General features: G+C 37.4%; 1 protein-coding gene and 1 long non-coding RNA gene across 2 annotated transcripts; one reads left to right on the forward strand and one right to left on the reverse strand.

The window, feature by feature from the left end:
• Window positions 1–4,399: 4,399 nt before the first annotated feature.
• On the reverse strand, window positions 4,400–5,719 carry LOC133537512 (endonuclease 8-like 1). The gene is made up of 4 exons (XM_061878587.1): window positions 5,533–5,719; window positions 5,429–5,456; window positions 5,277–5,347; window positions 4,400–5,212 (listed from the first exon to the last, which is right to left on the reverse strand). The coding sequence occupies exons 1-4, from the start codon at window positions 5,575–5,577 to the stop codon at window positions 4,826–4,828; spliced, it is 531 nt and encodes a 176-aa protein (XP_061734571.1). The 5' UTR covers window positions 5,578–5,719; the 3' UTR covers window positions 4,400–4,825.
• Window positions 5,720–15,304: 9,585 nt separating this feature from the next.
• LOC133537514 (uncharacterized) lies at window positions 15,305–23,038 on the forward strand. The gene is made up of 3 exons (XR_009802710.1): window positions 15,305–15,369; window positions 21,328–21,394; window positions 22,991–23,038. It is a non-coding gene; the product is annotated as an uncharacterized LOC133537514 (long non-coding RNA).
• Window positions 23,039–25,184: the final 2,146 nt, after the last annotated feature.

A 25,184-nucleotide genomic window follows, 5' to 3' on the forward strand; every position in this document is an offset into this window, starting at 1 on the left:
ACCTACTGTGAAGCATGGGGGTGGAAACATCATGCTTTGGGGCTGTTTTTCTGCTAAGGGGACAGGACGATTGATCCGTGTTAAGGAAAGAATGAATGGGGCCATGTATCGTGAGATTTGGAGCCAAAACCTCCTTCCATCAGTGAGAGCTTTGAATGGTTGACCAAATACTTATTTTCTACCGTAATTTACAAATAAATTATTTAAAATTCCTACAATGTGAATTCCTGGATTTTTTTTTCACATTCCGTCTCTCACAGTTGAAGTGTACCTATGATGAAAATGACAGACCTCTGTCATCATTTGAAGTGGGAGAACTTGCTGACTAAATACTTTTTTGCCCCACTGTATGTATACATTTTACAGGACTCTCATCGTCTGCCTCAGAGACCCAAGTAGTTTTTAGTGTATTATGCAAATGAGCCATGTTAGTCATTGTAGGAGCCAGATCATGTGTGTATGTCACGTGGTGTTTGTGGATGTGTACACAAGGAACAGAAGCATGTGTCACGTGACATAGGTGGCCGTCACCATAGAGAAGGTTTTTTTACCTGTACTCAAGAGGGAGAGAGGAGAGAGTAGAGCTCGGTAGCCATCATTTCTGCTCGGTTGGTAGAGTGGCCGTGCCAGCAACCTGAGGGTTCCAGGTTCGATCCCCGCTTCTGCCAACCTAGTCACTGCTGTTGTGTCCTCGGGCAAGACACTTTACCCACCTGCTCCCAGTGCCACCCACACTGGTTTCAAAATGTAACTTAGATATCGGGCTACACAATGTAAAGCGCTTCGAGTCACAAGAGAAAAGCGCTATATAAATATAATTAACTTCACATTAAATCAAATAATTTACTGTATTGTGAATTGTGATTGAAAAGTATGCCAAGAATAAACGTGTGGAATGTTTATTAAAAATATGTATCATGGAATAAAAACAGTATTTTCCAATAGATGTCCTTTACTTGACATTCTGTCTTGTCAGTCTCCCGCTACGTGTCTTGAAGCCTGCAACAAAAAGTAAGTCTACCACACTTACAGTATAATCTACAAAAGGTTTATGTGTATCAAAACACATGCGAACTTGTTAGCACACGCAAAGCTGATCTAAATATTTGTCGATTAATGAGCAAAATAAGGAGTGCAATCCATCCCATCCATCCATTTTCTATCGCTTATTCCCTCCATTTAACATATTTGTCTTAATGATGTATGCAGAATATATGTTGATTATCAGAATGCCCACAATACTGGGAGGAGAAAATGCAAATACAAATCACTCAACATGAACAGTGAAATTTATCAATGCTGAAAGTGTCCTGCAGGCAGTATCGTGCCTCTTAAAAAGTCTGAAATCTGCGTGCAAACTGGCATAGTTGCACACAGGGCTGTGAGAAAGGAGGCCATCACGCTGCAAAGACAACTGACATAGTTGCACACAGGGCTGTGAGAAAGGAGGCCATCACGCTGCAAAGACAACTGACATAGTTGCACACAGGGCTGTGAGAAAGGAGGCCATCACGCTGCAAAGACAACTGACATAGTTGCACACAGGGCTGTGAGAAAGGAGGCCATCACGCTGCAAAGACAACTGACATAGTTGCACACAGGGCTGTGAGAAAGGAGGCCATCACGCTGCAAAGACAACTGACATAGTTGCACACAGGGCTGTGAGAAAGGAGGCCATCACGCTGCAAAGACAACTGACATAGTTGCACACAGGGCTGTGAGAAAGGAGGCCATCACGCTGCAAAGACAACTGAACAGAGAAGCCTTTGTTCTACGTGTGCATGTCATATTTGGACTGTTAGAAATAAAAAGAAGAAGATATATATTCAGCAATATCATTTTATAGCTGCTGGACAACTTAAAGGGCCGATTAAACCAAAGTCTATTAATTTATGTTGTTTTTTAATGGTATTCCTTTTTTGATTTAGAAAATATGCACCGTATTTTTCGGACTATAAGTAGCAGTTTTTTTTTCATAGTTTGGCCGGGGGTGCGACTTATATTCAGGAGCGACTTATGTGTGAAATTATTAACACATTACCGTAAAATATCAATATTATTTATCTCATTGACGTAAGAGACTAGACGTATAAGATTTCATGGGATTTATGGATTAGGAGTGAGAGATAGTTTGTTAAAGGTATAACATGTTCTATATGTTCTAGTTATTTGAATGACTCTTACCATAATATGTTAGCTTAACATAGCAGTTGCTTATTTATGCCTCATATAACCTACACTTATTCAGCCTGTTCTTCACTATTCTTGATTTATTTTAAATTGCCTTTCAAATGTCTATTCTCGGTGTTGGCTTTTATCAAATAAATTTCCCCCCAATAATGCGACTTATACTCCAGTGCGACTTGTATGTTTTTTTTCCTTCTTTATTATGCATTTTCGGCAGGTGCGACTTATACTCCGAAAAATATGGTATTGAACAAATATATAAACGCAACACTTTTGTTTTTGCTCCCATTTATCATGAATTGAACTTAAAGATCTGAAACTTTTACTATACAGAAAATATATATTCCTCTCAAAAATTACTTACTGGGTGACATGTCCGGTGAGTATGCTGGTCATGCAAGAACTGGGATGTTTTTAGCTTCCGGATCCTTGCAACATGAGTTAGTAAATGTTATTTATAAAGGTGATGGCCTCGGGTGATTAGTACAACAATGGGGCTCAGGGTCTCGTGACGGTATCTCTGCGCATGGAAAATGCCATCAATAAAATGCACGTGGTTTCGCTGTCAATAATAACATACCAAAACCTCTGTATTGTGCCAGACGCCATTGAGTGTGAGCATTTGCCCACTCAAGTTGGTTAAGAAGACAAACTGCAGTTAGGTCGAGACCCCGATGAGGACCACGAGCATGCAGATGAGCTTTCTTGAGACAGATTGATTGATTGATACTTTTATTAGTAGATTGCACAGTTCAGTACATATTCCGTACAATTGACCACTAATTGATAACACCCCAATATGTTTTTCAACTTGTTTAAGTCGGGGTCCACGTTAATCAATTCATGGTAGTTTCTTACAGTTTGTGCAGAAATGCTATGGTTAAGCAAACCAATTGTTGTAGCAGCTGTCCGGGTGGCAGGTCTCAGCCAATCAATATGGTCTGCGGCTGTGAGGCCAGTTGGATGTATTGCCAAATTCTCTGAAACACCTTTGGAGGCGGCTTATACTAAACGGCCTGGGCTACTGGGTGTGAAGTTGGAGAAGATGAAGGTGGAGGCCCCCTTGGTGTCCTGGGTTGTAGATTACCTGACTGACAGACCACAGTATATGCGACTGCAGGACTGTGTGTCTGACAGGCTGGTCAGCAACACCGGGGCCCCGGAGGCTACAGTACTCTTCCCCCTTCCTCTACACCATTTACACCACCCATTTCCATTATCAGTCAGAGTCCTGCCACCTTCAGAAGTTTTCTGATGACTCTGCGATAGTGGGGTGTATTGAGGAAGGTGATGACGAGGAATACAGGACACTGGTGGAGGACTTTGTCACATGGTGTGGAAAGAACCACCTCCAGCTCAATGTTACGGAGACCAAGGAGCTGGTTGTGGACCTGGGAAGGAGGAGGAGTACTCTGGCGACCCCTCTTTCCATCAAGGGGGTGGATGTGGACATGGTAGAGGATTATAAATACCTCGGAGTACACATGGACAACAAGCTGAATGGGTCAAAACACGCTGAGGCCCTCTACAAGAAGGGACAGAGCCGAATCTATATTTCCTTTGGAGGCTAGGATCCTTCAACGTCTGTACAAAGATGTTGAAGATGTTCTACGAGTCGCTGGTGGCAGGCGCCCTCTTGTACGCCGTGGCCTGCTGGGGCAGTGGGCTGAGAGTGAGGGACACATACAGACTGGACAAGTTGGTAGAGAAGGCCAGTAACAAGATGGGAGTGGAGCTGGACTCTCTGGCGGTGGTGTCAGAGAGAAGTCTAGCAAAACTCCTAGCCATTATGGACAACACCTCCCACCCACTACACTCGGACCTTGCAGAGAGAATGAGCACCTTCAGTGGAAGGCTCAGACTCCCAAAATGCAACACGGAACGACACAGGAGGTCCTTCACACCGACAGCCATCAGACTGTATAATGCATATGTTCCTTGACTGCACTTAAATGTAGAATATATTTATATTATTCATATATATTATATTATTTATTATTATCATTGTTTATTGTGAGCGAACTGTGGTGCTGAATTTCCCCCAGGGATCAATAAAGTACTTTCTATTCTATTCTATTCTTATGGCGGAGAAATAAACATTTAATTGACGGGCAACAGCTCTGGTGGACATTGCTGCAGTCAGCATGCCTACTGCACGCTCCCTCAAAACGTGCGACATCTGAAGCATTGTGTTGTGTGATAAAACTGCACATTTCACAGTGGCCTTTTATTTTGGACAGCTCAAGGCACACCTGTCAGGTGGGATGGATTATCTTGGCAAAGAAAAAATGCTCACTAACAAATGTATACAGATTTGTGAACAATATTTGAGAGGAACAGGTATTTTGTGTTTATAGTCAAAGTTTTCGATCTTTGAGTTCATTTAAATTGGGAACAAGAACAAAAGCGTTGCGTTTTTTTTTTTTTGTATTTAGTATAACTCCTAAAAAAAATGTCTTGCAATATGCAGTTTGATCATTCCTGCTGCAAATAGTATACATACTGTGATTCTATATTGCAGAAAAGGTGTTAGATGATCGATATGTGCTATAATCTAATATAAGCCCCCCTCCAGTGTGGAGAGCATAATAACATGAATGTAGAGGGAAAGAAGTGTTTCCAAGGGCACATAATGCTTCTAGTACACAAAAATAGGGTGATCTGTGCCACTTTTGCTGCTATCAATTGCACAAAGTAGATCACATACAACACGTCCACCAACAGTACATGCAATTTTATAGTTTGCGCACACAGATAAGTGTGTGGGAATTGGATCCTCAAAGATCAGGCTCTTAATATTTTCAGAAAATGGGAGTATTATTAGAATCAGACCTGCAGCTGGCTCTGTATTGTTCTTTTTCCTCCTGCCTGACGTGGATTTCGGTTCTTGCTGAGGTGTGTTTGCTGATCTTCTTCTGGGTGTGGCTTCTTCTTGAGGTCCATTTTCTTCTTCCTTTGCTGCTTTTGTGGGCTTTTTGGCTGCTTTTTTCTTCACTGTGCTGTCAGAGTTGTGTTTCCTGGACACCTGAAGTACAGCCACAATGGGGTTAGATTTCTATGTGCTGGTGGTGATTACCTACTGAATATACCTTTTTCTTGCGGGGGTAATCATGGTCTGCATCTGTATCTTTTCTCTTTTTGGCCTTTGGAGACTTTGATTCTGGTGTGTGAGAAAAGATAAAGACACACTAAGCTTTCTCTTATGTGTAATGGTATCTCAACTATTTTTTCTGGCGTTTACCTTTAGGAGCCATAGGACCTGGATCGCCCTGAAATGACACCATTTTCTATTAGTCAATACATGCTACAAATATAGTTGTTACGTATGAAAATGTGTTTGCATACTTTGAACCACATAGTCCTGCCATTGTGGTCGCGTACAGACTTCATTCCATCCACATAGTAACACTGCAACCAGGCCTCAAAACCTGAGTAGTCTTTCTTCTCTGGATCGTAACCTTTCCCACCTCCATAAACAAAAAGTCTAAATAAGAGGAGCACCTTTGTGTCGTTGTCTTCCCCCCACCCCGATCAACCTTGAAACATGGATTCTTACCTAAGTTCACCACCTAAAGTGGTACTGTGTGGCAAAGTCTGAGCAGGTCTGTATTCTCCTCTTCCATTTTGTCCTTTTTGGCTCCCTTAACATTTTTGGGCAAAATAAACTGTTAATAATCGAGGTAAAATACTTGTTTGTACTTATTTGACCTTTTTGCTATGGATCTCCTTTTTTACAGCTTTCTTGTCTTCACACGCATCCTCTGACTCGAGGCCTTCCAGCACAGTCCGGGCAGGCACAAAGGGTGGAATGTTCAACCTGGAAGACACACATGGGCATCTTTTCAAAAACAGAAGGTATTTTGTGTGGAAACAGTGCTACACTTTTATAGTAAACACATTTCCAAGTGAAATTAGGAATTGCTTGTTTATTCATCCAAGATGATTAGAATCTGGGGAATACAAAAACATTCTTCACTCTCCTTTTCAGATCACGGTGACCTGAGTATGTATCTTCATTCAATGGTCATTTCTTTTACAGCAGGCTCTTTGGTGAAGTGTAATATTATTGCTAGGAGTCTTGCAAAAGTACTTCACACAGTGGGCACGGCTGTAACAAAATAACACTGCAATGTACTGTCAACATGTACAAAACCCCAAACCAGTGAAGTAGCACGTTGTGTAAATGGTAAATAAAAACAGAATACAATGATTTGTAAATCCTTTTTAACTTATATTCAATTGAATAGACTGCAAAGACAAGATATTTGATGTTGGATCTGAGAAACTTTTTTTTTTGCAAATATTAGCTCATTTTGGAATTTGATGCCTGCAACATGCTTAAAAAAAGCTGGCACGAGTGTCAAAAAAGACCGAAAAAGTTGAGGAATGCTCATCAAACACTTGTTTCCCATAGCAAAGCAAAATTGAAGATGAGATCTCATGTATGTCTTATATATATCTCCTAGACATAAAAGAGCACTAATGGAGACCAAAGTAGTTTTCTCCTTCTTCTCAAATGTATCTCCTGAGAAATAAGGCTCACAGTGAGCACTATGAGAGATCTCATAGTTGTCTAATAGTTGTCTCTTTTCCCCATTTCAACTAAGACCAAAATGAGAGATGAATGAGCTGGTCTCCAATATGTCTCAATTATGACTCAGTGAGAGAAACACCTGGTTTTGTTTCTCACTACTCACTGTTTGAGTTCTCAGATGTCTCTTTTCTATTTCGGCAAAAAGACAATTGATGAGTATTGGTTTCAATATGTCTCAATGATGTCTCAGTGAGAGATATACTTGGTTTTGTCTCTCACTGCTCACTATTTGAGTTGTTAGATATACCCGTTTTCTAAAAAAATGCATTTTAATGGGCTCAATTTAGTTATACCTCAATCATATTCCAGTTGATCTCATGCCAACATTGGGAGAAAATAATGAATTCAGACAATATGGATATATGGTCTGTAATCTAAATGGTTTATTTAAATAAAGTTGGACTTAATTTGTTGATTTCTTATCCACACGTCATGTACAGTAACTCAGTGACTACAATTGTGAGATTTAAAACTGAACCCAAACAATACTGATATGATCACAAGACACTTTGTAAGAGCTTTTAACATTTGTGAACTTTCTAGAGCAGTGGTTCTCAAACTCTTTTAACAAAGTACCACTTCAGAAGATATTTGGCTCTCCAACCACCATCATAAGGACTAATATTAAAATGCAGTAGCATAGTAGGCCTATGTATTCATTAAAAAAGACAGTGGCTTTATTAAACAAGTAAATGTAATATATTTGCCACTGAAATATTACACACAATGCAAAAACATCATCAACAATGATACTCCATATACAGTACATATTTACAGAATCCACGGCAACATCACATCAGTGTGTATTTTCAGAGCATTTATAACAATGATTAAAGATTTGATTTGTGGCTTCTTAGGCCAGTTCAGTTCTTCATTATTTCAAACTTTTCAAGTGTGTTGGGGAAATGAACTGCAATCACTATGCCAGGCATAGATGTGAAGTCAAGGAAAACAACCTTACCCAATATGTCATCCAAGAATACTACTGTACTGCAGAGGTTTCCAATAGGGGAATAACATGACTGCATGTCTCATATGTTACACTATCTTGCAGCAAAGAAAAACCTGCATGTTTATATTCACCAACGAGGGCCCATTTGGCAAATGAATGTGCTGTGGTAAACAAGAAATCAATCTGTACATACTTTAAAAAAAGGATTAGAACCTTTCTTCTGACACACTGGTCCCACAAAGCAGGCATTTTATTTGTTTACTTTCTATTGGCCCAAAACAATTCTTGGAGGATTTATGTAATATAGTAGGCGATGATGCAGAGTGGGATAAAAAAAAGTTTTGGAACTTCTGCACACTGTTTAAGCAGTCTGTGTTCAGACTATCGGGATAAAGCAACTTGAACATTTTGAGCATATGGCTTAGGGCCTTACCTGTGACTTTAGGACAGTTTACATAACCCATGCTGATCAGAAGGCACTCTGCCATGGTTTCTGATGCATTGTCATGTATTGGTTTGTCTGTTGTGTCCTTGAAATTGGACTCTTCTGCACACTCCTCACTCAAACCATCTTCAAATCCTTCATTAAACGTATGTCCGTCATTGTACATCCAATCCCCTATATCAGGGAGAGCTTCCTCAAATGATTGAAATGGATCATACTCAGCATCGACATGTCATTCAGTTGTTAGGCCATCAGGAGGATGTATGAGGGCTGATCTGGAAAATGGTTTTCCATTCTCTTCGATGGTCAGAAGTAGAAATATTTTCATGCGCTGAAATTAAAATAGAATACAAATCACTAAAGGTTTTTTGATAACATTTTGTCACAAGGCAAAACGTATAACATCTCAGCATATCGCTCACATTCTTACACTCAAAAGTTTGTCACATTTGAGCAGGATTTGCTTTGAGACAAAATTCACAGCAAAACATTATTCAGCCACAGAAGACGGTGGGTGTACCTGGCAGGTGGGGAGAGGCTTGATGTTCCAGAGTGGTACATCCTGCACGGTCACCTGAAGGTTGGATGTGTTCCATTTGAAGAGCAGTGTTTTGGGCTCCTTCAGGGGGCACCGCCTCATGCAGTGTTACCCTGCTGCTACCCCCTGACACAAAGAAGAGGAACCAAAAAACTCTAAAGATTCAAATCATTGAAAAAAAAAACAGACAAAAACATGCAAAACAAGAAGGAAGTTGACATAAATTGAACACATTATACAAATCCAGCTAATGGAATGCATTTCCTTTTTCCCCACATCTTGAGCGCATTGTAGTTCATGTTTACGTATCTTCTGTGTTTGTGGTAACACATCATCCACAGTGTTAAATGTAACTCATCACAATACAACACACACTATAAAAAGAAAGTTGTGGATGCTAATGCCAATCATTAGTAAATACACAACAGCAAACCAAACCTATGAGAAAGGATCTTGACGAGGGATGCAACATTATTCTAAATATAACCTTATTTTGATTTCAAAATTGTCACAATAATGCCGTGATGTGTGACGCTATCAAACGAGAACACCAGTCGCTGTGTTTTTTTCTGACAATATTAAGTGGGCTCATCTGAGAAGTAAACTGGTTCTCCCATGAAAACCCGCCGTGTGGGAAAACAACGTTCAAACGGGACATTATAGAAGGGCGAAAAAGTGGAAGTGTGCAGGAGTGATGGGAACGTTTGTGCTTAGGTTAGCCGAGGAATTGTTGCTGTGAAATATTTCTGTGCCTATAACTGTCGTGTTAGTTGAACCTTAAACAAAGTCTGCATACTGCAAGGTAAAGCATGCCACGTTCATCCAGACCATTTCCAAATCGACCCAGAGCCCTTGCAGCTCACCAGAGGAAATGTGGACATGCACAAAATAAGACATTTGCTGACACTACACACCACAATGTCTACAATAAGTTAGGGAATAGGAGTAATATATTAGAATGAGTTATATGTTAGAACCGTTATTTGGAAAATATCGTTCATGTGAAACCAAGATGTCAGCAAGGGAAAATATGCATTTGTGAGGTATTTACATGATTAAAAGTCAAATTATTAGTTAACTCTTAAGAATCAGTATTCTACAAACTAATACAATTTGGACTGCAAAGGGCAGTTTCTTAGGAAGTTCAAAGTTTAAAAACACTCAACTAAACAGCAGTGATGTAACAATATCAAAATGTCATATCACCGTTACTGTGACCAAAATGATCACTGTTTGCATTATAATGGCAGTATTGTTGAATGTGCTAAAAAGGTCATCAAACCCACAATAATACCAAGTTGTATTGAAAAAAAAACATACCGGACACACAGTATAGTTTCTTGGCAAAAGAAACATTATTGTTCTACATTAGTTACACTGGATGTTTACTGTTTATGTCAGTTTAAAGACACTTATTTGAAAATGTTGGTTTTTGTGTGTTACTTGAAATTCTGCACCATTCCTTTGCACCTAAAATACCTGTTTTTAATGATAAATATGATTACAACATATGAAAATGATGTTTGTGTTCAATTACAGTAAGTGTGTTTATCCTAAACATTCCTCCCACGTCATTTAACACACTTTGACATTTTTGTAACAATATCTTACCCTGGCTTTAACACTATGACGATATCATACCGTGAAATGTTGATATTGTTACATCCTTAGTCATGACCTGATGTTACCTACCAGCTTTAACTTGGAGGTGAAAGGTTCCAAAAACATGAATTACACATGCTGAGATAACTCCTATTTGAAGTTTCATTCTTCATATGTGCTAATGTAATCAGGGTCAAAGAAAGCAATATTTTCATGTTTGTTCCTGACAAACTGTGGACAGCTTTTTATCTGTAAATCTCAATCAGAACTAATTGACTTCAAGAAAGAACAGGCATATACATATAACTTACTTGGACATTGCTGGTCATTCTCCACATTCACATAGGTGCATGCTGCAGGACGGGATGACTGCAGGAAGAAAAAGAAAGTATCACATATTATATCTGCTGCCAGTTTAATGCACCACCACTATACCAGTCTACTCAGCAACTTTACAGTCCTTCTTGATCTTTTATTTGATTCCACTTCTTTACCAGTGCTTCTTCATCGTTTTCCAGCTTTTCCTTTTGTCATTTCGACACTCCAATACTATATAAATCAATCAATCAATCAATGTTTATTTATATAGCCCCAAATCACAAATGTCTCAAAGGACTGTACAAATCATTACGACTACAACATCCTCCGGGCAACAGCAGCGAGGGTCTGCCCGGCCGCAGACTGGCTGCGTAGTCCTTATAGCTGTTCTACCAACCTTTTTAAGTAACGGTTGGGTAGTTAACATGGGTGCCAATTGCCTCGTACCTTAGTAGCTGTTTAGCCAACCCTTTTAAGTTACGGTTTTACGAAGTATCAAGTGTTGAAACCGTGGGTCAGAATGGTGTGTGTAAAAGCAAAATGCCTGTGTCAGTCTCCCAGCATTGGAGCGTTCGTATACAATTCCTTCAGGAACGGCCTCATTTACTTTTAGATGTTTAATAAAAAAGGATAAAAACTATAAATAAAGATACAACAATACAATGGTTCCACATTTTTATAACCTATTACACCATTTTGGAAAGTCCAGGATTTTCCAAAATTCTTGCTTCTACAAAGTCTTTGCAGCGATTACTCTTTTCACAGTTTTCAACATGTTACAACTTTCAGAGTCCAAGGGTTTTGCTATTAATAGAACATTGACGGTCTACTTCACTGTTTGGGCAGCACATCAAAATCACCAGTCGATGGTAAAAATGTCACATTTTAATAGAGCGTTCATCAAAAAGTTTGCTTTCACAATTTTACTATCAGGGAGACTGACAAGGGCATTTAGCTTTTCCACACACCATCCTGACTCACGGTTTCAACGATTGGTACTTGTTAAAACTGTAACTTAAAATGGTTTGCTGAACAGCGATCAAGGTTCGATGCAATAGGCGCCCATGTTAACTACCCAACCGTAACTTAAAAAGGTTGGTTGAGCAGGTATAACGACTATGCGGCCAGATTCCCAGCTGACTGGGCATTTAATTGCTACTGTTTCCCAGAGGGTACAGTATGCATGGGCTGCCTGTGCAATATCTCAATTCCTGGTTATTCTGAATGATAATTAGTGGGAGACCCGACAACACTGATGCATCGACATCTGCGTCGAGCTCAATGAACCAAACACTGTGTCGGTGTGCAGTAACAGCTAATCCTTTCGATAGCTCAGTTGATAAAGTGGAAAGCTGTATTAGCTTATGCTGAGTTTTTTAGGGCACTGGTTCAAATTCAGCTCGATGGATCACTCATTACGTTTTTACCATGAATTGATTAACGTGGAATCCGACCCCGACTTAAGTTGAAAAACTTATTCGGGTGTTACCATTTAGTGGTCAATTGTACAGAATATGTACTGAACTGTGCAATCTACTAATAAAAGTTTCAATCAATCAATCAATAGTGTGTAAAAAAAAAAAAAGAATTCCCAGTCCACAACTATCCTCATTCACAACACGTTCTCTTAGATTTCCATGTTATGATACATGTTCACATTATTTATTGACTGTATCTAAAAAGTATTAAAAAAAATATAGTATTATTTAAATGAAGATATGAAATAATCCTAAATGAAATTCAATGACTTGGTTTATATTATTGGATATACTAGGTCATAAAATCAGTGTCAGTTGAGTTGGTCCATAGATTTCCTGTAGGGAATTTTAATGTCCAGCAGATGTCAGTATTTAGTGACACAGGATCAATACAGTTTATAAATGTGTCAAAAGGCTGTGCAACGCCTCATCAACCCATCACTAACAATCACACAGGTCAGGTAATGTCAAGACTTTAATCTACACTGGACATAGGCAGTCTTCTTTACTGTCAAAGACTTTTTGACAAATCAATCAAACAGAACCCCCAGTCAAATGACAAATTCAGTATTACTTTTCAACAGACATTTATTTGATCTTGTTGTTTGTGGTCTGGACATTTGACACAGGAATTTAACTTTTCCACACACCATCCTGAATCACGGTTTCAATCGTAGTCCATGTTAACTACCAAACCGTAACTTAAAAGGGTTGGTTGAACAAGTATAAGGACTAGCAGGTCATTGCGAATGTTGCTAATAGGCACAGTACCCATGGACTAAGTTTTGGGGAAATTCCTATTGAAATCAATGGGACATCCTTCAAAGTTCCACTTATTCCACCTGATTCCAACTGTTCCAATTTCAGGAGTTGTGTGCTTGATTTCAACAATGTGAAAATAATTCCGAGATTTCAGTTCATCATCAGCATTGGAGCAATCACACGCAATTCCTTCAGGAATTGCCTCATCTAGTTTTTAATGTTTAATAAAAAATAACAAATAAAATAACGACAAAAAAAGATACAACATTACAACATTTCGAAGTTTTAACCTATTCAAACCATTCCACCTTCGACTCATTGCACCATTCTGGAAATTGAAACTTCCCCTTTTCCTTGTCAAAAAAAGTTGAGGATTTTCCAGAATTCCTGCTTTTCCGAAGCCCTATTTCCACCCTTTTTCTGGCGACTACACCTTCCACATTTTTCAACGCGTTTTAACTGTTCAAAGCTTTCTTCTGCATAGGAAGTTGAAGAATTCTCTGTTTTCCCGAAATTCCGTATTACCATTTGTCATTTCAACATGTTATTACTTCAACAATTCTCCACCGATTGAAAAATTGTCCAAGACATCAATAAATTTAGATTAGATACTACTTTATTTATTCCTTCAGGAGAGTAAATGCCTTGGCAGAAGACACCTCCTGCCAAAGATGCCTATACCGCAGGATTTTTAATTTTTCAAATGATCATCAAATGTTGCCGTTGATATCAGTGATGCTGTTTGGAACAGAAATGATATATTTAGTAAGTAGAAAGAAAACACAAGGAGCCCGGGCAACAGCAGCGAAGGTCTGCCCGGCCGCAGGCTGGCTGCGTAGTCCTTATAGCTGTTCTACCAACCTTTTTAAGTAACGGTTGGTAAGTTAACATGGGTGCCAATTGCCTCGTACCTTAGTAGCTGTTTAGCCAACCCTTTTAAGTTACGGTTTTAAGAAGTACCAAATGTTGAAACCGTAGGTCAGGATGGTGTGTGTAAAAGCAAAATGCCTGTGTCAGTCCACAGCATTGGAGCCTCTGCACACAACTCCTTCAGGAATTGCCTCATCTACTTTTAAATGTGTTTGATAAAAATGGAAAATAACTACTAAAAAAAAGATACAACAATATAACGTTTCCACATTTTTTAAGCTATTACACCATTCTGGAAAATCCAGGATTTTCCAAAATACTTTCTTCTACAAAGCCTTCTTTGCAGCGAATATTCTTTTCACAGTTTTCAACATGTTATAACTTTCAAAGTCCAAGGGGTTTGCTATTAATAGAACATTGACAAACCTCTCCAAGGTTTCTCATAGTCATCATTGTCACTGTCACCGAAGTCCCACTGGGGTGAGTTTTCCTTGCCCTTATGTGGGTCCTACAGAGGATGTCGTTGTGGTTTGTGCAGCCCTTTGAGACACTTTTGATTTAGGGCTATATAAATAAACATTGATTGATTGATTGATTGATAAATGTGGATCTATATGTGTGTGTATATATATATATATATATATATATATATATATATATATATGTGTGTGTATATATGTGTATGTGTGTGTGTATATATATATATATACACATATATGTGTATGTGTGTGTGTGTGTATATATATACATACACATATATAAATATGTGTGTATATATATATATATATATACACACACATGTATATATATGTATACACACACACGCACATATATATATATGTGTGTGTATACATCCATCCATCCATTTTCTACTGCTTATTCATATCTGTATGTATATATATATACACATGTGTATATATATATATATATATGTATACACATATATATGTGTGTAAACATACATCCATCCATTTCTATCGCTTATTCATGTGTATGTATATATACACATATATATATATATATATATATATATGTGTGTGTATATATATATATATATATATATATATATGTGTGTGTATATATATATATGTACACACACATATATACGTATGTATATATATATATATATATATATATATATATAAATATGTATATATATATATATGTATACGTATATATATATGTATATACACACACACATATATATAGATATGTATATGTATACACATATATATGTATATATATATATGTATACAGACACATATGTACACACACACATATATATATATATATATATATATATATATATATATATATGTATATATATATATATATATATATATATATATATATATACACACATATATAAAAGCAACCACATATTTATAAAAATATCACTAGTGCAGAAATCTGCCTTTAACGCTGCTATCATGTTTATTTGCGCTGTAAACAAGCCCCGCCCACTCCGCCCCTGTCGGGTCCTTTTCATGCTGGTTTGGTAACACTCGTGTCACGTGATTTCAAAACTGACGTCTCATTGGCTGGTTCCCACGCAGGCGCGATTTATGCAAAAGAAGCCCATTTTTCCACGCTGATTTGCTTTTGTCCAACACATCTGCGGAGGTGAGTAGTAACGTGCGACATTTACTCCGTTACATGCACTTACGTCACTTTGAAAACAAAAATGTACTCGTCAGAGTAGTTTTACTGCAACATACTTTTTGTGCTGATAGTTGTCTTACATAATGGCGCCACTAGATGACGCGCTAGCATAAAGCAGCAGGTGTATGTCATTAGCTGATGGCGTGTTTGGGAATGATCAAATAATTGTCTTGCATTTGTTTTCACTGAAAACAGAATACTTTTTACTTTGACTTGAGTAGTATTGTGAAGAAGAAACCCTGCTTTATTTCCCTTCCTTGTACTTACATCAGAATTATCAACCATTAGGCCAGGGGAGTCCAAACTTTTTCCACTGAGGGCCGCACAGGGAAAAATAGAAGTATGCGGGGGCCATTTTGATATTTGTCATTTTCAAACCATAACAAAATACCGTATTTCCTGGAATTGCCGCCGGGGCGATAATTCATTTAAAGCCTCTTCTCACTCCTGCGCTTACCAAAGGCATACGGTAAAAGTAAGCATGCGCTAATTATTTTAAAACCTCTTTCACTCCGGCACTTACCAAAGGCATGCAGTAAAAATATGACTGTGATGTAAGCTTGGACCTTAAATCCTACTGAATAGCTGTTCATCTTCTTCCCTTTATGCGATTTCAAATGACCGTTATTGAAATCAGCCTCCTCCATTTTGAAAATGATGACAGGGGAAGTGTCACCAGTTTGACCAGGCGGTAATACTAAGCATGCACTAATTATTTTGCGAAGGCAGTAATTCAAGGCAGGCGCATACTATATGTCCTGCGGCAATTCAAGGAAATACGGTATATAGATTTTTAAAGATTATTTTACCTTTATGGGTCCCGGGGACCATAAAGGGTCTCAGTTAATAACATGTTAAAAATAAGTCAAAGTTTTATATTTTATTTAATGCTTACAGTAAATCTTTATATCAACATTAAAAAAAAAAAAAAGGTTTTATGGCATTTCTGTCAAAAACGTCTTTGTTTTTTTAATAGTAAAACAGAAATATGCAGTATTTAGTAATTAGAGCCCTAAAAGATCAATAATTCAGGACACCATTGATTTGAATTCTTTATTATTTTGGAGTCATCACAGTGAAAAGATAAATAAAATACCAGTAAATATATTTGGGATCAAAAAGGTGCCCCACTCAGAAAGTGATACATTTTTATTAGGTTTTTTTTTTATAACTTAAGTTACGAGATCAACTTCAGATATATCTGTTGATTTTACATTTGAACTATTATTTTGTTTGTTTTATGCTCTTTTGTCAAAGAAAACTTGGTTTTTATATGGCAACTGCACAATATATGCAATATTTACCACATGAAACATTTTAAAGTGAATATTTAGAACTAATTGTAGCTTTGAAAATAATTAATTATAACATGGCTTTTTTTTTTTGTCATTATTTTTTGTTTAGAGCAGAGGCAAAAAATACTTTAAATTGTATTTATTTACTAGCAAGCTGGTCTCGCTTTGATCGACATTTTTAATTCTAAGAGAGACAAAACTCAAATAGAATTAAAAAATCCAAGAAAATATTTTAAAGATTTGGTCTTCACTTGTTTATAAAATCATTTATTTTTTTACTTTGCTTTTAAATAAATTCATTTATTTTTTTTACTTTGCTTCTTATAACTTTCTGAAAGACGATTTTAGAGAAAAAATACAACCTTAAAAATGATTTTAGGATTTTTAAACACATATACCTTTTAAATTCTTTCCTGAAAATTGAAATCAATGTTCAAATAAATGTATTATTTTTTATTGTAAATAATAATAAATACATTTTAATTTAATTCTCCATTTTAGCTTCTGTTTTTTACAAGGAAAAATATTTGTGAAATATTTCTTCACACTTATTATGATTGAAATTCCCCAAAAATTATTCTGGCAAATCTAGAAAATCTGTAGAATCCAATTTAAATCTTATTTCAAAGTCTTGAATTTCTTTTTTAAAAATGTTGTTCTGGAAAATCTAGAAGAAATAATGATTTGTCTTTGTTAGAAATGTAGCTTGACAGGGAAGGTTTTTTCCCATTTAAATTCATTAAAAGCAGATGTTGTATTCTTACAAGAAACACATCTCTGTAAAGACAACCAACACAAACTTCAAACAAGCTGGATATCTCAGGTTTATCACGCACCCTTTACTTCACAAGCTAGAGGTGGAGCTTTTTTATTTCATAAAAATGTGCCTTTCATACTTACATCAAAAATAATTGACCCTAATGGAAGATTTATTTTATTGAATGGTCATATTACATCCTAGCCAGTAACTTTTTGGAATATCTATGGACCAAACACTGATGACTCAAACTTTTATCATGGAGTCTTTGGTCTACTTCCTGATGATAGCTCCTCTCATATCTACATTGGTGGTGATTTTAACTGCCTTTTGGACCCCACTTTAGATAGATTGTCAACTAAATCTCATGTCATTGCTAACTCAACTAAAACTATTAATAATCTTATGAGATCAAGAAATATCATAGACATATGGAGAGTAAAACACCCTAATAAAAGGGAGTATTCATTTTACTCCGCTGTACACAATTCCTACACGAGAATTGATTACTTTTTAGTGGAAGCCTCTGCCCTCTCCAATGTCAGTAATCCTGAGTACCATAGTAGAATCATCTCAGATCACAGTCCTGGGAGTTTGCAGATTCAAATTGATCTCCTTAAAATCAAACAAAAATGGAGATTTAATCCACAACTATTATTATCTGAAGATTTTAAAGAGTATATAAACAAGATTATCCAAGATTTTATTGAGGTGAATGATAACGGAGAGGTCTCAGACTCCACATTGCGGGAAGCTCTTAAAGCTACTGTGAGAGGATATATCATTTCATTTGAAATCTCAAAACAAAGAGAAACAAGAAAAAGGCAGAGAGAATTAGAAAAAGAAATGGAAAAAATTCATATAAATCCTCTTTTGCAGTCTGATTACAATAAGATGCTGGAACTGAAAAATGAATACAACTCTCTTCTTCTTCACGGGGAAGTATCTAAACTCCTGCTGAAAAATAAACAAAAACATTTTGAAATATCCGATAAACCACAAAAACTTCTATCTAGACAGCTCAAAGGAGATCAAGCCAAAGCTGCTATTCACAAAATATGCTCAAAAACAGGTGAAACATGTACAGATCTAAAGGATATCAATAATGTCTTCAAAGACTTTTATTCAGAATTATATCAATCTAATTCAGCTATATCGGTTAATGATTTAAATGATTTTTTTACCACATTAAACTTACCTCAACTGAGTCCAAATCATCAGAATTCTTTAGACAACACTATTTCAACTGAAGAACTGCAAAAAGCACTGAAATCTTTCTCCTTGAATAAAAGCCCGGGTCCAGATGGATTTGGTGCGGAGTTTTATCAAGCTTTCAGTGAAATACTATCCCCTATAATACTTAGAATGTTAAATGATTCTTTTGTGAACAACAAACTTCCAAGTTCTTTGTATGAAGCCCATATATGTATAATACCAAAAAAAGGGAAAAAATCCACTTGATCCAGCCAATTATAGACCTATCTCCCTGCTCAATTTAGACCATAAGATTCTAACTAAGGTACTCGCAACCACATAACAGAAATGATTCATCCAGATCAGGTGGGTTTCATCCCGGACAGACCTTCTTTTGGCAATGTACGGAGATTACTGAACGTATTGTACTCTGACTGCACAGGAAACAAAAAGGCTGCCGTCCTGACTCTGGATGCTCATAAAGCTTTTGATTCAATTGAGTGGGCTTATCTTTTTCATGTTCCGAAATTATTTGGATTGGGAGAACATTTCATAAAATGGGTTCAAATCATTTATTCTGCACCAAAATCATATGTCATAACTAATAATGTAATATCGGATAGTTTTGAATTACACCGGGGAGTGAGACAGGGTGACTGCCTTTCGCCCTTACTCTTCAATTTGGCCCTCGAACCACTGGCTATTGGTTTAAGAATGAAGTCTAATATTAAAGGATTTTCAGTGGGCTCATCAGAGAGTCTCATCTCACTTTATGCAGATGATGTACTTGTTACACTTACTGAGCCAGAAGTTGCACTACCACTTCTTTTAGAATATGTAGACTCTTTTGGTAGAATATCTGGTTATAAAATAAACTGGTCCAAAAGTGAGCTTATGTTCCTAGGAGATCATGTTGAGATCAGTCAAAATCCAGTTAAAGTCGCAGAAAATTACATATCCTATCTTGGCTTAAAAATATCTCAAAATGATGAATCATTACTAAAGTTGAACTTTATTGAAGCCTTTGAGAGACTGAAAGTGTGTATTGAGTATTGGAAGACCCTACCTCTCTCTATGTTAGGCAAGGTGAATGCTATCAAAATGATCACCTTGCCAAAATGTATTTATCTTTTTCAAAATTGACCAATTGTAATTCCTGTAGATTTTTTCCAAAAACTTGAATCTTTAGTTCTAGATTTTGTGTGGGGATGTAAAAAACGCAGAATATCCAAAAAGGACTTATTTAGATCTACAGAGGAAGGGGGGCTGGATCTTCCAATGTTCAAAAATTATTATTGGGCATCAAATCTGAAGCATTGACCTATTGGAAGATGGGGTCCCCAAATAATGAATCTCTTAATTCTGCTCCCTTATGGCTGAAATTGGAACTGCAGTCATTAGTGAAACCTTATACATCATTGCTATCGCTACTTTTGACTAAACCAGTCTCTTCAATTAAATCAATACGTCATAGTGTTGTAGTACGAAATTCTATCAAAATTCTTTCTCAAATTAAAAAACAATTGAATATTTCCAATGTAACTATGTATTCACCAATATATCACAATCATGCATTTATTCCATCGATAACAGATACAACATTTTTTGACTGGTACTCAAATGGAATTAAATGCATAAAAGACATTTATGTCGAGGACAGTCTTGTGTCATTTGAGCAATTGCGAATCAAATTTAATTTGTCCCAATTCAGTTGGTTTTGCTATTTGCAGGTAAAAACATTTATCAAAGAAAACATTTCAAAGTCTCAGCTGGTAAATGAAAAACATCCTCTTTTAGAAGTATTAAATTTACCACCCACAAGTAAAAAGTCTATCGCTAAATTTGTCAGCTGCTTCATTATGTCCATGACATCAGCAGACAGTGTTAAAAGAGCATGGGAACAGGAACTAAGAACAACAATACCCAATCAGCAATGGGAACAGACACTCTCTCAAATTCACACGTGCTCAATTAACAGCAGACATAGGCTCATACAGTTTAAAGTGATTCATCCTTTTTACTATTCGAAAGTTTTATTACACACATTTTATCCTGATACATCTCCACTTTGTGATAAATGTAAATCTGCTGAAGGATCATTGTCTCACTCCTTTTGGGGATGTCCAATTATTCAATCATTTTGGTCCAGCATTTTCTTTTTTTACTCGGGGGTATATCAGAGACAAATTGTCCCTGATAGGGATATGATCTTATTTGGGTGGTCTTCAGAAACACAAAAGCTTCCAAAACATATTAGAAGTGTGTTGCTGCTTGGGACGGTTTTGGCCAAAAGACTCATTCTCAGAGACTGGAATAGTCTATCTGCACCCAACTTCAGGAACTGCTTAAATGAACTTGTGAATGTAATGACTCTTGAAAAAATAAGATTTATAAACTCTACAAATATGAACAAATGGGAATTAACCTGGAAACCTTTACTGACATATATTGAAGCATAACTTATAGACATTTAAAGAAAAACTAAACTGCCATCTTATTGTAGTTGTATTCCTTTTTTATCTTTATTGTTATTATCTTTTGTACTGATTCAACACTACACTTGTTTTTCTTGTGTCACTTCTGATATGGTTTTGTCATGGTTTACTTGCTTTTTTGTTCAGTTTTTTTTGTATTGATCAAGCCCTGTAACTTTTCCTTTTTTTCCCCTCTAAGTGTGTACGGTGGACAGGCCCTCGGGAGGTGATCTTGTGAACACTTGCTGAGGATCCTTGATGCCGAGGTATGTTCATCCATTTTGCTGTGATCTGGATAGCCTGCTGATCGTGAGCCGCAGCAGGATGGATGGATATATGTATATATATATGTATGGATATATATATGTGTGTGTGTATGTGTATATATATATATATATATATACAATATTTGGGTATATTTTCTAATAATGTCTGTACTGTAAACCTTGAGTTGTTAAAGTTCATGTGCACCTCTCTCCTCAAGTGTGTATGTGTGTGTGTATGAGTGGATGTGACTGTTTGTCATTTTAACTGTAAAATCAAATCAAATATATTTGCACAAAAAAAAAAGTAAGATGAAATGTTTCAAATAAGGGTGATATTTGCTTCTTTTCTGTCTGATAAGATCATTCTTCTCACTAAGCAGATTTGATGTTAGTGTTTCACTTGTTTTAAGGGTTTTGCTCCTAAATGATCTCAGTAAGATATTACAGCTTGTTGCTGAGATGTTATAGAATAGAATAAAATACAATAGAATGGACTTTATTGTCATTATATTTGCATAGAACGAGATTAAGGACTCCAACTTAAGGTGCGGTAGTGGAAACAAATATGGGCACGAGAGGTAATAAAGGAAAAACTATCAATTGAAATAAACAGACTACAATCCAATAAAAATAAGAAGCAATCCGGTACAATATACAAAACACTATAGAAATACAAAATACTGTACAATATACAGAACAAGACAAGAGTACCAAAGTAATAAATAATAATCAGTGTCGGATGTATTGCACTTGAAGGGAATAAGCGGTAGAAAATGGATGGATGGGTAGTATTGCACAGTAGGGTATTAGGGTAGGATATTGTATAGGGGTGAATTATTATTATTATTATTATTATTATTATTTTTATTATTATTATTATTAAGTTAGAGTTCAACATGGTGACAGCTCTGGGAAAGAAGCTGTCTCTGAGTCTGTTTGTTCTGGCTCTGATGCACCTGAAGCGCCTGCCCGATGGTAGCAGGTGGAACAGGTGGAAGCCGGGGTGTGTGCTGTCCTTGGTGATGCTTTTTGCTTTGTTGAGGTACCGGGAGTTATGTCAATCCTTCAAGGAGGGCAGGGGGCAGCCGATGATTTTTTGTGGAGACTTTATGACCCTCTGAATCGCCTGTTTGTCTGCTTCGGTGCAGCTGGCGTACCACACTCTTATGACCTATATTGAGTAAAACATGCTTGAAACTAGAATATCAACTGTTGCAAATCTGTGTCATCAGCACAAGTAGAAAACTGCTTTTTTAAAGTAAAAAATGTCTTACTTCAAGCATGAAAAAAAAAATCATGATGCCGAACGCATATCGTTACGTCAAGATAATGGCCTTAGCGTTTACTTCATGTAAGAATACTCTTCAACATATTGAGGAAAAAGGTCTCTTTTTTTCTACCAAGAAAAGTGCACTTGTTATTAGTGAGAATATACTTATTTTAAGGTATTTTTTGGTCCATAGAGGTTTGCTAATTTGACCTGTTTTGGAAAGTCTTGACAAGATAAACCTTCTTCTTTTATTGGCAGATAATATTGCTAAATACCCCTAATTTTAGTTTGTTTTTTTCTCGTTTTTGAACACTGACTTTTTGCAGTGCAGGATGTTTCCTACCAGTTTGAAGCCATGTCTGAAGGGTTCCGAGGGTGGAATGTTTTGCGCTGGCCGATGGCGGCGTCGGGGGGGGGGGGGGGGGGGGGGGGGGGGGGCACTGCACCGCATGCCCATGGTGACGAGGAAACAGCTGACGCAGGCAACAACGGCATAGACCAACATCTGAAGGATGACAGGTGAACATTTATTTTTACCTTGAGATCCTTTAATCAGCTATTCAGTAATTCTATATAACTCACCAAAAGTGGGAGTTGTGCCGTGCGAGCGATCTTTGGAGACGCCATGTTGGCGATGAGGATGCCCAGCGGGTTGGCTGTGGAGGAACAGCGGGCTAAAGATGATCACCTCCATGTCAAGTGTCTCCCATAAAATTGCTCATAGACACCTTGTAACTCACTTGGTCTGCCAGAGCATAAGACCATGTAGCAGGAAGGGATCAGTGTTGCCAACGTAACCACTTTCTTGCTATATTGCGTAATCAGACCTCTTTTTCCAAAAAGTGACTCATCCATTGGAAAGACTTTTGTAGACCATGAATGCATGTGACCAGCGAGTGCATCTGTGGGCCCCTCCCACATCTAAAATCACTCTAGGGATGTAACCATGAATGGTATTAATGATAACCGCGGTAAAACACCCCACAGTTAGTATTACCATTTTAAAGGGCGGTACAGCTTGGTTGGTAGAGCGGCCGTGCCAGCAACTTGAGGGTTCCAGGTTCGATCCCCGCTTGCGCCATCCTGGTCCAGTGGTTCTCGAATAATAGGACCTCTTTAAATACTTGACAGTTTGAAGCAGTTTTCAATAGAAGTAGTGAATTCAATAATGAATTAATGTTTTAAAATATACAATATATATTTACATATGTAATAATATTGCCCTATATTCTTGTAAATTTATAGTGAATTTAAAAGTACATTCGTTAATTGTGGAACTGTGACAACACTCATTCTAAACATGAATGTTTTGCATTTCATGTTTTTTTACAGCCATTTATGCAAAATAGTGGATTATTCCAAGGCAAACCACCGCCGCCAACAAATACACTATATTGCCAAAAGTATCTGGCCACCTGCCTTGACTCACATATGAACTTGAAGGGCCATATCATTCCTAACCCATAGCGTTCAATATGATGTGGGTCCACCTTTTGCAGCTATTACAGCTTCAACTTTTCTGGGAAGGCTGTCCACAAGGTTGCCGAGTGTCTTTATAGGAATTTTCCACCATTCTTCCAAAAGCGCATTGAGGAGGTCACACACTGATGTTGGTGGAGAAGGCCTGGCTCTCAGTCTCCATTCTAATTCATCCCTAAGGTGTTCTATTGGGTTCAGGTCAGGACTCTGTGCAGGCCAGTCAAGTTCAGCTGCATCAGACTCTGTCATCCATGCCTTTATGGCCCTTGCTTTGTGCAGTGGTGCACAATCATGTTAGGAGCGTGGAATTGTCCAAAAGGTTTTGGTATCCTGGAGTATTCAAAGTTCCTTTCACTGGAACTAAGGGGCCAAGCCCAACTCCTGAAAACCAACACCACACCGTCATTTCTCCGCTGACCCCTCTCTGTCAGTTTACATGGTCTACTAATTGGTGGCTGAGTTGATGTTGTTCCCAAACTCTTCCATTTTCTTATAATAAAGCCGACAGTTGACTTTGGAATATTTAGGAGCGAGGAAATTTCGCCACTGGATTTGTTGCAAAGGTGGCGTCCAATGACAGTTCCACGCTGGAAATCACTGAGAGCGGCCCATTCTTTCACAAATGTTTGTAAAAACAGTCTCCATGCCTAAGTGCTTGATTCTATACACCTGCGGCCATTTCAACATGTTATTACTTCAACAATTCTCCACCGATTGAGAAAATGTCCAAGACATCAATAAATTTAGATTAGATACTACTTTATTTATTCCTTCAGGAGAGTAAATGCCTTGGCAGAAGACACCTCCTGATTAAATGTAAAACTACAAAGAGCAGACTGCCAAAGATGCCTATACCGCAGGATTTCTTATTTTTCAAATAATCATCAAATGTTGCCGTTGACATCAGTGATGCTATTCGGACCAGAAATTTTATATTTAGTAAGTAGAGCGAATAAAGAAGGAGACCGGGCAACAGCTGCCCTGCCCTGCCCTGCCCTGCCCTGCCCTGCCCTTTCCTGTAGGGAATTTTAATGTCCAGCA

This window comes from Nerophis ophidion, linkage group LG18, assembly GCF_033978795.1.
Source record: "Nerophis ophidion isolate RoL-2023_Sa linkage group LG18, RoL_Noph_v1.0, whole genome shotgun sequence".
NCBI classification, from domain to species: Eukaryota; Metazoa; Chordata; class Actinopteri; order Syngnathiformes; family Syngnathidae; genus Nerophis; species Nerophis ophidion.